Raw genomic sequence first — 13214 nt, forward strand, 5'->3', positions numbered from 1 at the left:
TGTATGCCACAATAGCCAGATAATCTGACATTTAGGATCCTCAATCATCTGTCTCTAACCTACTTTTCTAACCACATTTTAATGTATTTGTTCTCATGTGTTCTATGACTTTTCCAACCTGGACTATTTGTTGTTCCTAACCTTATTCAGTACCATCCCACCTCCTTGCATTTGTCCATGCCACCCTCTATGTCTAGAATCCCTTTTCTTCACACGTGTATCTGTTGAAATCTTGATGCTGCTTCAGCACCTAGCCATCTTCTCTATAAAACATTCTTTGATTCTCTAAAGCTCAAATGATGTTTTCCTTCTCAGTTTCCTTATAACATTTTATTTCCATCTCTATTGCCCCTATTTATCTCCTTTTATCACCCATGTTTCTGAATATGCTTTATACTTCAAATGGATTGTGAGCTGCTTAGAGTCAAGAATTATATTGCTTTTCATATTTATATACTCAGCATCTACTACAGTACTAACACGTGGAAGGTACTTAATAACCTTGTTGAATTGAATTAACAGGTGTCCAGCTTTTCTACTCAGTCAGAAAAGAGTTTGAGTTTAACCACATGGCAATACAAGTCTACCTCTTCTACCATGGCTTCATGACAATACTGTGATTACTGCCTCTTTACTCATTGCCCTCCTATCTCCAAGAATATAGTTCCCTCTTCTTTGCTTTATATATAATCAGTTACAAGGTAGGCTAATTCCATCTCTCTCCTTTTCTCTATTCCCATTGTCACAAGCCCTAATTATCCCCCACTTGGACTAATGCAGGACTGAATATAGAAAACTAACTACCTTACAGTCATTCCAATGTTGATTCTCCTCCCCTGCTGTCCGTCACAGAAGTGCTATAATTATCTAAGAGTATGAAAGGATCTGGTTATATCATTCATCTGTTAAAAATATCATTAGTAACTCTCTATTTCCTCCTGAGTTAGGTAGAATTCTTCTGCTTGGCATTCTTAGCTTTGCACAAGCTAGCAGCATCTTGTTCCTCTCCCACCATTCTCTGCTTCGATTCATTTGGACTACTATTATCAGTGGAAGTTGAAAACAAAAGGTACAGTACTATTTTGGTGACAACAGTACTTTTCCTCTGTTATTTATTTCCTATTTAACCTGAACATAGCTTGTTTATTTTTTTTGCATGTTGTCTCCCCCGTTAGATTGTAAGCTCCTTGAGGGCAGGGGCTGTCTTTGGCCTCTTTTTGTATCCCCAGCACTTAGCATGGTGTCTGATACATGATAGGTACTTTAAAATGTTGATTGATTGACTGGTTGATTTTTCATTTTTCAACATGTGTACAGTCTTCATCTCTGTAGGAAGAACTTTTTGATTCTCTATCCTTAGCTCCAGTTCAATGGTTAGAAAAGCATTTGAAGCAGGTTTCACAGAACTGATTTTTTGCCCCTCCCATCTTCATTGCCATGCCTAGCAGGTCACTTGATTACTTTTCTTCACTACCCCCAAACCTAGAAAATACAATTGTTTCGTAATGTATAATTTTTGACTTTTTTCCTATATTCATTTGAAGTTTCAGTGATTTCAGAGGAGAAAGGCTAGGGAGATAGATTCTAGCGGAAAGAGGGAAAGAAGTAACAAAATGTGAGGTGTGCAAGGTTGGAAGTTTTCACTCCATCGAGAATTTTGAGATATTCGGAGAACTGCTGGGCAGGGAGGAACTGAGATCTCAACAAAAGAGGGTTTTGCAAATGGTATACTATGGCAAATCTCATTAAGATTTCAGAAATTAACACTCTTAGAGCACTAGTGTAGAGGGAATCTATTTTCGCAACTTACTAAAAGAATGTCAGTTAATGCCATGAATCTGGGCAATTCCTTAACCTTTCTGAAACTCAGTTTTGTCTTCTGTAAAATGGGGGTAATAATACATTATCAGTCTCATAAGGTTACAGTTATAGAGTTTGTTAATCAGTTCAATACTACCAGGATTTATTTTATTTTTTTTAAGGCAAAACACTTAAACATTTCCCTTCCATTTCTAAAGGGAAATAATTGAATAGAAATGTTAATAACTTATCAGAAAATTATCTTTTCTTCTAGACCCTGAGCCCTTCCATTTCAGTCTCTTCTGAACAACAAATTACCTACAAACTACCCTACAAACTACCATCATATGGCCAAGTACAACCAGACGTGGGTGAGTGAGTTCATGCTCTTAGGACTTTCTAATGATCAAAAGTCTCAGATCTACCTCTTTGCCCTTTTCCTGGCCATGTACTTGGTGACTATGCTGGGAAACTTCCTTATCATCCACCTGATCAGGATGGACAGCCGACTCCATACCCCCATGTACTTCTTCCTTAGCATCCTCTCCATTGTGGATATCTGCTACATGAACAGTACTGTCCCACAAATGCTCATCCACTTCCTGTCTTCAAGAAAGTCCATCCCATTCACTAGCTGTGTATTTCAGTTGTATATCTCTTTGGGATTGGCTGGGACTGAGTTCTTCCTGCTGGGAGCAATGGCATATGACCGCTATGTGGCAGTGTGCTATCCCCTACACTACACAGTCATCATGCATGGAGGGCTGTGCATGGCTCTGGCTGCTGCCTGTTGGGCTGCTGGTTTCCTGAACTCACTCATGGAGACAATCATTACCTTTCGACTTCCCCTGTGTAAAGATGTTATCAATCACTTTGTCTGTGAGACATTAGCAGTGTTGTGTTTGGCCTGTGTGGACATTTCCTTCAACAAGATCATGGTGACCTTCTCAGGTTCTGTGGTCATCATGTTTCCCTGTTCCTTGGTCCTGTTCTCCTATGCCCAGATTGTTAAAGCCATTCTGCGTATCCGTTCTACTCAGGGACATCACAAAGCCTTTGGGATGTGTGCCTCCCATCTCACTGTAGTCTCCCTTTGCTTTGGGGCCACCATCTTCACCTACATGTGGCCCCACACCACCTCCACAGTTGAACTTGAGAAGATGATAGCTTTATTCTATACCATAGTGGCTCCTATGCTGAACCCTGTGATCTACAGCCTGAGGAACAAAGAGGTGATGAGTGCCCTGAGGAAAGCACTGGGGGGAATCTCTGAAGAAAAATGAGCATTCTAATGTTCCCTCTACTCCATTCCAAGAATTACCTTCTCGCCTATCATGAGAAAGGAAGCTAAGAGAAGCAGGGGCAGTCATATCCTTTCTGCTCAGATACCTGAACAGATAGGCAATGGCAGTCAGAGCTTCTTGTAGTTTATTCTTCAACTCACCTGTTGTGGGTGCCTCCAATGTTCACAGCACTAGGTAAGGATCTAAGGAAGATACAAAAATGAATCCAGCATAGTGCCTGCTCTCATGGACCTTACTGTCTAATAGAAGAGATATGACATTTTCATATAGCAGGTATACCAATTTGCACATGGTTTAAAGTGTCTGGGCTGCATTTCCCCAGTGGCCCTCCTTTATGTGGCACTGTACAGACTGAGCAAAGCACAGATGTTTGTGATACAGCACATATTGTGAACTCCAATTGGAGAGCAGACTTGAGGGAGATCAGTCACATAGCTTGCTGGGTAGTTTAGCAGTACTTTGGAGAACAGAAAAGCAGGAAGTGAAACATAGAGATTGTTTCTGACTGGGAGGCATAACGTCCAGAAACAGGAAGGTGATGGTCCCTGATCAGACTACACCTAAAATATTGGGGTTTTAGGAAAAACATTGATAAGGGCAGGGATGTAGTACAGCCAAATGGAAAAAAAATGCAATGGATTTGGAGTCAGAGGACTTAGGTTCAAATGATGGTTCTGTTATAACTACCCATATGACCTTGAGCAAATCCTTTCACCAATCTGGGCCTTTAAAGATCTGAAGATCTTTTATCTGTAAAAACAGAGTGTTCTAGTGGATAGACACATCTTCCTGACTTCAAATCTAGCCTCAGATACTTATAGCTATATGGTCTTGGGCAAGTCATTTAACTCTGTTTGCCTCAGTTCCTTTTCTGTAAAATGAGCTGGAGAAGGAAATGGCAAACCACTCCAGTATCTTTGCCAAGAAAACTCCAAATGGGGTCACGAAGAGTCAGACACAACTGAAACGACTGAACAACAATAATCTTCCCCTCAAAGCTAAGTCTATACAGAGGCTCCATGGACAGATGGCCTTAGAGCCAGGAAGACCTGGGTTCCAGCCCTTCATCTGATAAATACTGGCTTTGTGATACTGGACAAGTAGTCACTTAACCTCTTAGTGCCCGAGGCAAGGTTCTAAGATGCCAGCTTTCAGTAGTAGAAGGACTTTCCCCTATTTCTTTTTTTTTTTTTAATTAAGAAACCACACACCACATTGAATGATTGACAAATAGCCCATTTTTCCAAGTCTGGCTTTTATTATAGCTATTAGGTTTTCAATTTTTAAGTTTAAAAATTATAATTAACAAGTATTTATTTTATCTCCTTATCTCTCTCTCTTAAGGAAAGAAAAGAGAGGACAGGAGAAGAGAAAAGAGGAGAGCAGAGGAGGGAAGACAAAAACTCTTGTAAGAAATACAAATAATTGAACAAATACAAATTCTCTCACTTGCCATGTCTGAAATATATATGTCTCATTCTGCATTTTTAGTTCATCACCTCTTTGTCTAGAGGTGGATAGCATACTTTCTTGATGGTCCTCTAGTCATGGCACTGATCAGAGTTCTAAAGACTTTCAATATTATTTTTCTGTATAATGTTTGTTTTCATTGTATGAGTTACTCTCTTAGTGCTACTCACTTCATTCTGCATCAGTTCATAAAGGATTTCCCAATTTTCTCTGAAACTGTCTATTTTATCATTTCTTATAGCACAATAGTGTTCTATACATTTATATACCATAATTTATTTAGGTATTCACCAAAAGGTGGGTATTCCTTTAAATTCCAGTTTTTTGTGACTATAAAAAGAGATGCTGTAATATTTCTGTATATATGGTCCTTTTATTTTCTCTTTGATCTCTTTGGTGTATAGACCTAGTAGTGGTGGAACTGATTTAGGGGTTATGCACATTTTAGTTACTTTTTGGGCACAGTCCCAAATTGCTTTTCATAATGGCTGGACCAACAGACAGTTCTATTGCTAGTATACTGGTGTGCCTCTTTTCCTGCAGACCTTGCAACATTTGTAATTTTCTTTTTTTAAATCTTTGCTAATTTGATGGGCATGCTGGAATCTCAGAGATGCTTCTATTTTTATTTATTTAATTATTAGTGATTTGGAGCATTTTTCATATGATTGTTGGTATCTTGGATTTCTTAATTTGAAAACTGCCTATTTGGTCATTTATTTATTAAGGAATGGCTAGTAGAGAGACTTTTATGACCAAATGTTTCCCTATGACAATCATATAATAGGTTCAGTTATTCTTCCTATTCTTTTGAAGTATACACTTTAGACCCTTCTTGGACCAGTAACTAGAAGTCTGAAGGTTGAGTTGGATGTTAAAGGTTAATAGGAAAGGGAAAATAAAGAGGACAATGGCCATGCAGAATGGAGACACCTGCTAACCATATTCCTCCATCCTTACCTTGTAGACTGGGTCTTCATACTACCATCTTCTGACACTGGCAGAGTCATGAGAAAAAATGAATGGAGTCATTATCAGATGTTTCCACTCACCACTGTGTTAAAGATAACTAAGCCATGGCAAAGAGGTAACACATAGCCTCCATATCAAGCCCATCACATCCCAAACATGATCATTAGCACTTTCTGTGAAAGTGCATGGGGTGGTGGGGCCAAGATAGAGGATTAGGGGCAGTCACCCAGCTATACTTTCCTGACATTCCCCTCCACACAACTTTAAAATAATGCCTCAAATAAACTTTGGAACAGCAGAGCCAACAAAAGGTCAGGGCGAGACATTTTTTCCAGTGTAAGAAAACCTGAGAGGTCAGGAGGAGAAGTCTGTGGCACTGGGGTAAAGATCTGTCCAGAGCCCACAAGCATAGTCATGGCAATAGCAGCCACAGCAGAAGCAGCAACTTCAGGAGCTCTTCTCCCAGACATGGCAAGGGGGTTGGACAACTGGTCAGAAAGAGATCACAGGTAACACTTTGCTGGCACTGGGTATAGCTGGCGCTGATTAGTAACTCTACTGCTCATATTCAGTTCTGGGTCACAGGTCCAAGGCAGAGAGGAGTAATGATAGTTAATCATTAGTGATTGGGGGCCTTCGTGAATGCCAGTGTGTAGAGCTGCCAAGGACCAGAGGCCCTTCCAAGGTAAATACCAGAGTGCAGACAAGGACAGCGGTGACATACCTTCCTTAGGATAATAGTACCTGGGCCGCCCCAAAAACTAGCACCAAAAATATCATCAAAGGAAAGTGCTATGTGGACCCAAACTCAACAAGAATTCCTGGAAGAATTAAAGAAAGATGAGTAACAAAGGAAAACTTGGGAAAAGAAATAAAGATGATGCAAGAAAATTATGAAAAGAGAATGAACAGCTTGGTAAAAGAAACACAATAAAAATATGAAGAAAGTAATAAAAACAATTGGCCAAATAATAAAAGATGCATAAAAATACACTGAAGAGAAGAACTCCTTAAAAATTTGAATTTGGGGAAAAAGCCAGATGGAAAAAGAGATAAAAATTATCATTTAAGAAAATAATTCTTGGGTTTTTTTTCAGTTTTCAACATTTACTTCCACAAGATTTTGAGTTTCAAATTTTCATCTCGACCCTCCCCCCACCCCAAGATGGCATGCATTCTGAATATCCTTTCCCCTAGTCTGCCCTCCCTTCTATCTCTCCCCCTCTTCTCTTATTGCCTTCCCCTTCTGCTTTCCTGTAGGGCAGGATAGATTTCTGTACCCCATTTCCTGTATTTCTTATTTCCCAGTTGCATGTGAAGACATTTTTTTTAAACATGTGTTTTTAAAACTTTGGGTTCCAAATTTTCTCCCTTCCTCCCTCCCCACCTACCCTCATTAAAAAGGCAAGCAACTCTGATAAAGTTCTCATTTCTCAACTGTAAGAGATCTGGCTAATCTGATCAACACAATGACCCGAGACAATTCCAAAGGAGTCACAATGAAAAAATGCTATCTACCTCCAGAGAGAGGATATAAAACAAAGTTGCAAATTTTCAGCAGGAAGGAGAAATGAGTATTAGATTTAACAGGATTTCTTAACTTGGGGTCTGTGAACTTTTTATTTTTTTAATTTTTTGGCTAGGCAATGGGATTAAGTGACTTGCTCAGGGTCACACAGCTAGTAAATGTTACGTGTCTGAGGTCGGATTTGAACTCAGGTCTTCTTGATTGCAGGGCCGGTGCTCTATCCACTCCATCACCTAGCTGCCCTGGGTCTGTGAACTTAAAAAAAATGTATTTTGAGAGCTGTCTTTTAATATAATTGGTTTCCTTTATAATCATTTTATTTTTTCTGAAATTTTTTCTGAAACATTTTTCTGAAAAAGAGTCCATGTGCTTCACCAGACTGCCAAAGGGGTACATGATATACAAATAAGTTAAAAACCCCAATCTAGAACCTGATAGCAATTGGGGAAAACAAATCCTCCAAAGGGATTGCACACAACACTCTCAGATCCCCATATACATTCATATACAAACGCTATAATGTAATACATATTATGACAAGTGCATAAACATTTACAAATTGTTCAGAGGAAAAAAAAATATTTCTGCCTTTGGTGAACAGAGAAGAAGGAGGTGGTACATAAAGATAGCTTCTGAATGAGACATATATTATCCAGAATGAGAAAGGTGATAGTTCCCATGTATTTTGTCCTGATCAAGTGTTTAGAAAATCATGTTGTTAGGAAGGACATCAATAAACTTCTTGTTGTTCAGTTGTTTTTTAGTCATGTCCAACTCTCTGTGATCTCATTTGAGGTTTTCTTGGCAAAAATACTGGAGTGGTTTGCTATTTCCCTCTCCAGCTCATTTTACAGATGAGGAAACTGAGGCAAACAGTATTAAATGACTTGGCCAGGGTCACATAGCTAGCAAGTGTCTGAGGCTAGATTTCAAAGCAGGTTGATGAGTCTTTCTGACTCCAGGCCCAGACATCTATTCACTGAGCCAAGTGGCTGCCCCATCAATAAGCTGTGTAAGAACAAAACTTGAAGTCAGAGTTAACAAAAAAACTATAGTTACAGAAGACTGAAAAAGAAGTAGCTGGGATTATGAAGGGCTCCAAGATCATGCCATATGAATAATGATTGAAGAAACTGGGAAAATTGGGAAAACTTGAGGGAGACAACTTAGTGGTGCAATCTTAGCTCTTTCCTGGTATTTGAAGTGGAATAGTTTTCCTTAGAAGGCAGTGGATTTCCCCTTATTTGAGTTCTTCAAGTAGAGATTGGAATACCACTTGCTGAGAATATTGTAAAGCGAATTCTTGCTAAGGTATGAGTCAGAGTATGTGGATTTTATATTCCTTTCCAACCTTGAGATTTTGTGATTCTGTGACTATCAATGGTCAGTCTCTTTATGTGCAGGAGGTTTGATTATACTTGTGACCTTTCTGTCTTTAATTGTTTGGGTTATAAAGCAGGATCTCTGGGTGACAAGGTCCAAAGAATTTAGTGACTTTTGTCTCATGATTCTAAATTGTTTTCTACAATGGTTCAATAAGTTTACAACTCTACCAATTGTAATATTAAGTTGCCTGTCTTCCCACAAGCCCTCCAAAACTGATTTAAGACTATGAGATTGAAAAGGGAAAAGAATCAAGGCCAATTAAGGAATATGCAAAAGAATAAAGCAGGGTCAAGGAAGGCTGGGGAACAGAACCTAAAAGATCATGTCTAGTAGGAGAGGAAGTTCATTCCTAAGGGCAAATCAAGCACATAAGACAAGGGAAGTTAAATAATTAGAGGGTAAAGCAAATGAATAGAGTGGATGGGTGGATAGGACAATTGGTGAAAGCTAGGAATTTGGTACAAGGCTGAAGAAGAGATAGGTATTGCTGTGGAGTTGTTAATAATAGCAAATGTTTTTACGGTCCTTATAATAAATACTTATAATACTTACATAAGATTTGCTAAAATCTTTTTGTTCATTGTCTGATTTGAGATTTGGCAGCCAGGTAGTTGGTTTAGTAGATAAGGTGTTGGACTTGGAATCAAGAAGAATGGGGTTCAAATCCTACCTGAGACATTTATTAGGTGTGTGACCCTGGGGAAGTCTATTAACTTCTTTCTAATTCAGTTTCCTCATCTGTAAAATGGGGATAATATTAACATTTACCTCACAGGATTGTTGTGAGTTAACATTTGTAACAAGTGCTCTGCAAACCTTAAAGCATATAAATGGTAGCTATCTGATTCTCACACCAACCTGTGAGGTATATGTGATTATTATTCTCATTTTATAGGTGACTAAAATCATGGCAGAGTAAGGTTAAGTGACTTGCTCATGGTCACACACCTAGTAAATGTCTGAGGCAGGATTCAGTGCAAGTCATCTTAGCTTGAGGTCCAGTGCCTCATCTATCTGGCTCACTAAAAACAGGGAGATTAGTGTGGTTGTCAAGTTATTGTTGTTATTCAGTTGTTTCAGTTGTATCCAACTCTTTGGAGTTTTCTTGGTGAAGGTAGTGGAATATTTTGCCATTTCCCTCTCCAACTCATCTGACAGATGAGGAAACTGAGGCAAACAAGTTAGGTAACTTACCAAGGGTTACTCAGTTAGTAACTGTCTGAGGTTGGATTTGAACTCAAGTCTTCCTGACATTAGGCCTGGCATTAAAAGTTTTAACCAACTCAGTTCTCAGAAGAGTACTCAAAAGCAGCTTTAAAAAAAAAAGACAAAATCTCAACTATTATAAAGAGTAGGGGAAAATGAAATGACTTGCCTCATTCTGCTCAGTCTTAAATTTTAGAGCTTCTGATCACTCCTATCCTTTTACAGAAGTTCATATCGACCCTGTTGGCTCTTCCTGGGGGATGTGGGCTGTAAAGCTATTCCAGAAACATCTACTAATGGCAGCTGCTGGAAAAGAGACATGTATCTATTCAGATACTCCTTTTCCATCTGTGATAATACCCACAACTGTTGTAACTTTAGGGTTTTGTCTCTAATGACTTGTTTTTTGTTTTTCGGTTTGTTTTAGGCAGTTGGGGTTAAGTGACTTGCCCGGGGTCACACAGCTAGTAAGTGTCAAGTGTTTGGTCTGAGGCTGGATTTGAACTCAGGTACTCCTGACTTCAGGGCCGGTGCTCTATCCACTGTGCCACCTAGCTGCCCCTCTAATGACTTTTAAAGATATGCAACTTTCTGTTTTCTCAACTAGTAGCCAAAAAAAAGTTAATTGAAGAGATTGGAAAGCATATTATTATTGTTATTTTTATGTCATGGGATCAGAATCTCCCAAGAAGAACGTACTTTTGATGGAATGAAAGTGTTATTTGCTTCAAAGAAGATACTGCTTAATAAAGCTATGCAATCAACTCAGAGATCCATTAAAACATGAGTTACCATTAGAGGGCAATAGAGACTTACATTTATGGTGCACTATGAATCTAAAGAAGACAGGGTTTCTTTGTATGCTAGTGTTGCAATATTTGACTTAGTGATGTCATTGGTCCTTTTTGAAAATGAAAGACAAACAACAGCACCTAGCATAGTACCTGGGGCTTAGTAAATGACTGGTGATTTATGAATAGGTTGGTTGGTTCCTGCGTATGAAGTGAGCCTTCTAACCGTTACACCATGCTGCCCTTCAAAAAGAAATCTGTGTGTGTGTGTGTGTGTGTGTGTGTGTGTGTGTGTGTAATATGGGGATGAGGAGTAAGGAGGGAAAACATTACCAATTGGGTCAATCAGGAAAGGTTTCATGGAGGAGGTGCCATCTGAAAACTGAGTCTTAAAGTATTTTTTCCTGAGAACTTTTCTAATTTAAGAGTAAGGAGCGATGATCACAGGAAGTTCCAATTCATACCTTAGAATCTGGATTTTCTGCTAATCTAGTGGTTTCCCTCAGACTCCATAATATTGTTTTAGTTTCTAAGAGACCATTTCTTAATTGAACATTGGATCAAATAGCTATGGTATGATAATATACCATTCAGATGCTGGAAAAATAGCACAATGCCCCAGTAATGATAAAATCATTTATTTTTATAACAAATATATCATAGTATAATTAATGTTACCAGATTTCTCACTAAGTATGCTAAAGTTCTGATTCCTGATTCCAAATCTAAGGCTCTTTCTGGTTTGTGTCAAAGCCATGCAGTTTGATCCTTATGTAAACACTTGTTCCCAACTTTTAAAATATACTGATATTTTGCAGATTATGAGTAAGAGTGTAACTTTTCTACCTATATGCTAAGCCTATGCTTTCCTCTTTTCTCTCTCTGTCCTGTCTCGGTCTCTTTCTGCTGCATCTCTTTGCCTCATTCTGCTTCTCTCTTTGTCTCTGTTTCTCTTTGTCTGTCTGTCTCTTGTCTCTGTCTGTCTCTGTCTCTGTCTTTCTCTCTCACACACACACCCTTTAATCACTCCTTCTAAGCTTTAGTTTCCTCTCGTCTTTAATATCTTCTTCAGTACCTTATTCTCAAACTAAAAACAAACCTAGGTCTCCCTACCCTAAAATAATAACAGATTTAGAACTGAAGGGATCTGAGAGGTCCCTTTCATTTTTACACATGGGGAAACTAAGCCTCAGGGAAGTTATTTGACTTGGCCAAAGTCACACAGGTAGTAAAGCATAAGACATGGGATTTGAACCCAATTTCCCAAAATCTGGAGTCAGCAGCCCTCCCATTCTCCTTCTCTGCTTCCTTTGTCCCCGGCACTTCCTTAAACTACTGTCCAATTTCTCTCTTTCTTCACTGCCAAATATCAAGAATGAGTAATCAGTCTTTGATGCCTCCTTTTCCTGGCCACCTCCTTCTCATTGTCTGTAATTTAACTTCTCAACCAGTCTACTGAGAATCCTTTTTTTTTCTCTCAAATTACCAACTACTCCCTAGCTCACAATTTCATAGGCCTCTTCTCAGTCCTTATTGTCCTTGACCCTTTTGTAGAATCTGACACCAGTGACCACCCATCCTTTTTTTTTTTTTTTTGGAAAGGCAATGGGGTGAAGTGACTTGCTCAGGGTCACACAGCTAGTAAGTGTCAAGTGTCTGAGGTCAGATTTGAACTGAGGTTTTTCTAAATCCAGGGCTGGTGCTCTATCCACTGCATCATCTAGCTGGCCCTACCCATCCTTCTTAATATTCCTCCTGTGGTGGCTCCCATGATACTGTTTCATTCACTCTCTACTTCACTCCTTCCTACTTCTTCTTAGCCTTTTTCATTAGTCTTCCTCCTCCAGGTGCCTCCTAAGGTAGACATCTCCTAGGGTTATGCTCTCAACTCTTTATTCTGCCTTGATGATGTCGTCTACTTCCACATCTTTTTAGGTGCTTTTATGGGTTTCTCTTCTTCCTGCTCTCCATATTTTCAATTACTGTTTGTTGACTGACTTACAGACATGACTTCCAACTCTACACATTCCAATTCCCATAAATTCTAGTCTCTCAATTTCAGCTACCTTGATGGCCATCTCCATTTAAATGTCCTGCCAAAATCTCAAAGTCAACATATTCAAAATTGTATTTATTATATTCCTCACAAAACTGGTCTAAGCTCTTTATATCCCTAGTTTTGATGATGGTATCATCACTCTCTCAGGCATCAAACTCAGTAATTTTTTTCCAGTTCTTTTGGTCTGCTCCTTCCTCCTATTTCTACCCCTTAGGACATGCCCAGTTGGCATTCCAGTCAAAGGCATGCTTCTGGCCATTTATAATGATGAGATTTTTACCTGCCCTCCCCTTTGGAGCATACATAATTGTCCTCTGATTACTTGCTGTCAGCCATGATGCCTCAAAGGTTTGCACTGTGTCCTGATAAAAAATCTTTTAATTTTCTGTGAGCTAACACTCCATGGATAGACTGAAGAGTTATCTCTACCTCCCAGGCCTTCTTTTCTTGCTGGCTTTGAAGGACAAGCATGGCTTTCTGAGTTGTTCAAAGGATCAGGTGGGCACATCCAACTAGTTGCCAAGTCTTACTTATACTTCTATAATGTCTTCCTCGTCTGTTCCTTCTTTTCTATTCCCACATCTACTAACCTAGTTTAAACCCTCATTACTCCTCAGCTGGACTATTGGAATAGCCTCTTTACTAATCTACCCACCCCCATTCTTTTTCAATCTATTCTTCACAGAACTGATGAAATA

General features: G+C 39.1%; 1 protein-coding gene across 1 annotated transcript; it reads left to right on the forward strand.

Moving 5' to 3' along the window:
* The first annotated feature begins 2147 nt into the window (after window positions 1-2147).
* LOC110216218 (olfactory receptor-like protein OLF3) lies at window positions 2148-3083 on the forward strand. The gene has a single exon (XM_020998002.2). The coding sequence runs from the start codon at window positions 2148-2150 to the stop codon at window positions 3081-3083; it is 936 nt and encodes a 311-aa protein (XP_020853661.2).
* Window positions 3084-13214: the final 10131 nt, after the last annotated feature.

The sequence above is a fragment of the Phascolarctos cinereus genome, unplaced genomic scaffold (assembly GCF_003287225.1).
Source record: "Phascolarctos cinereus isolate Bilbo 61053 unplaced genomic scaffold, phaCin_HiC Scaffold_1;HRSCAF=81, whole genome shotgun sequence".
NCBI lineage: Eukaryota > Metazoa > Chordata > Mammalia > Diprotodontia > Phascolarctidae > Phascolarctos > Phascolarctos cinereus.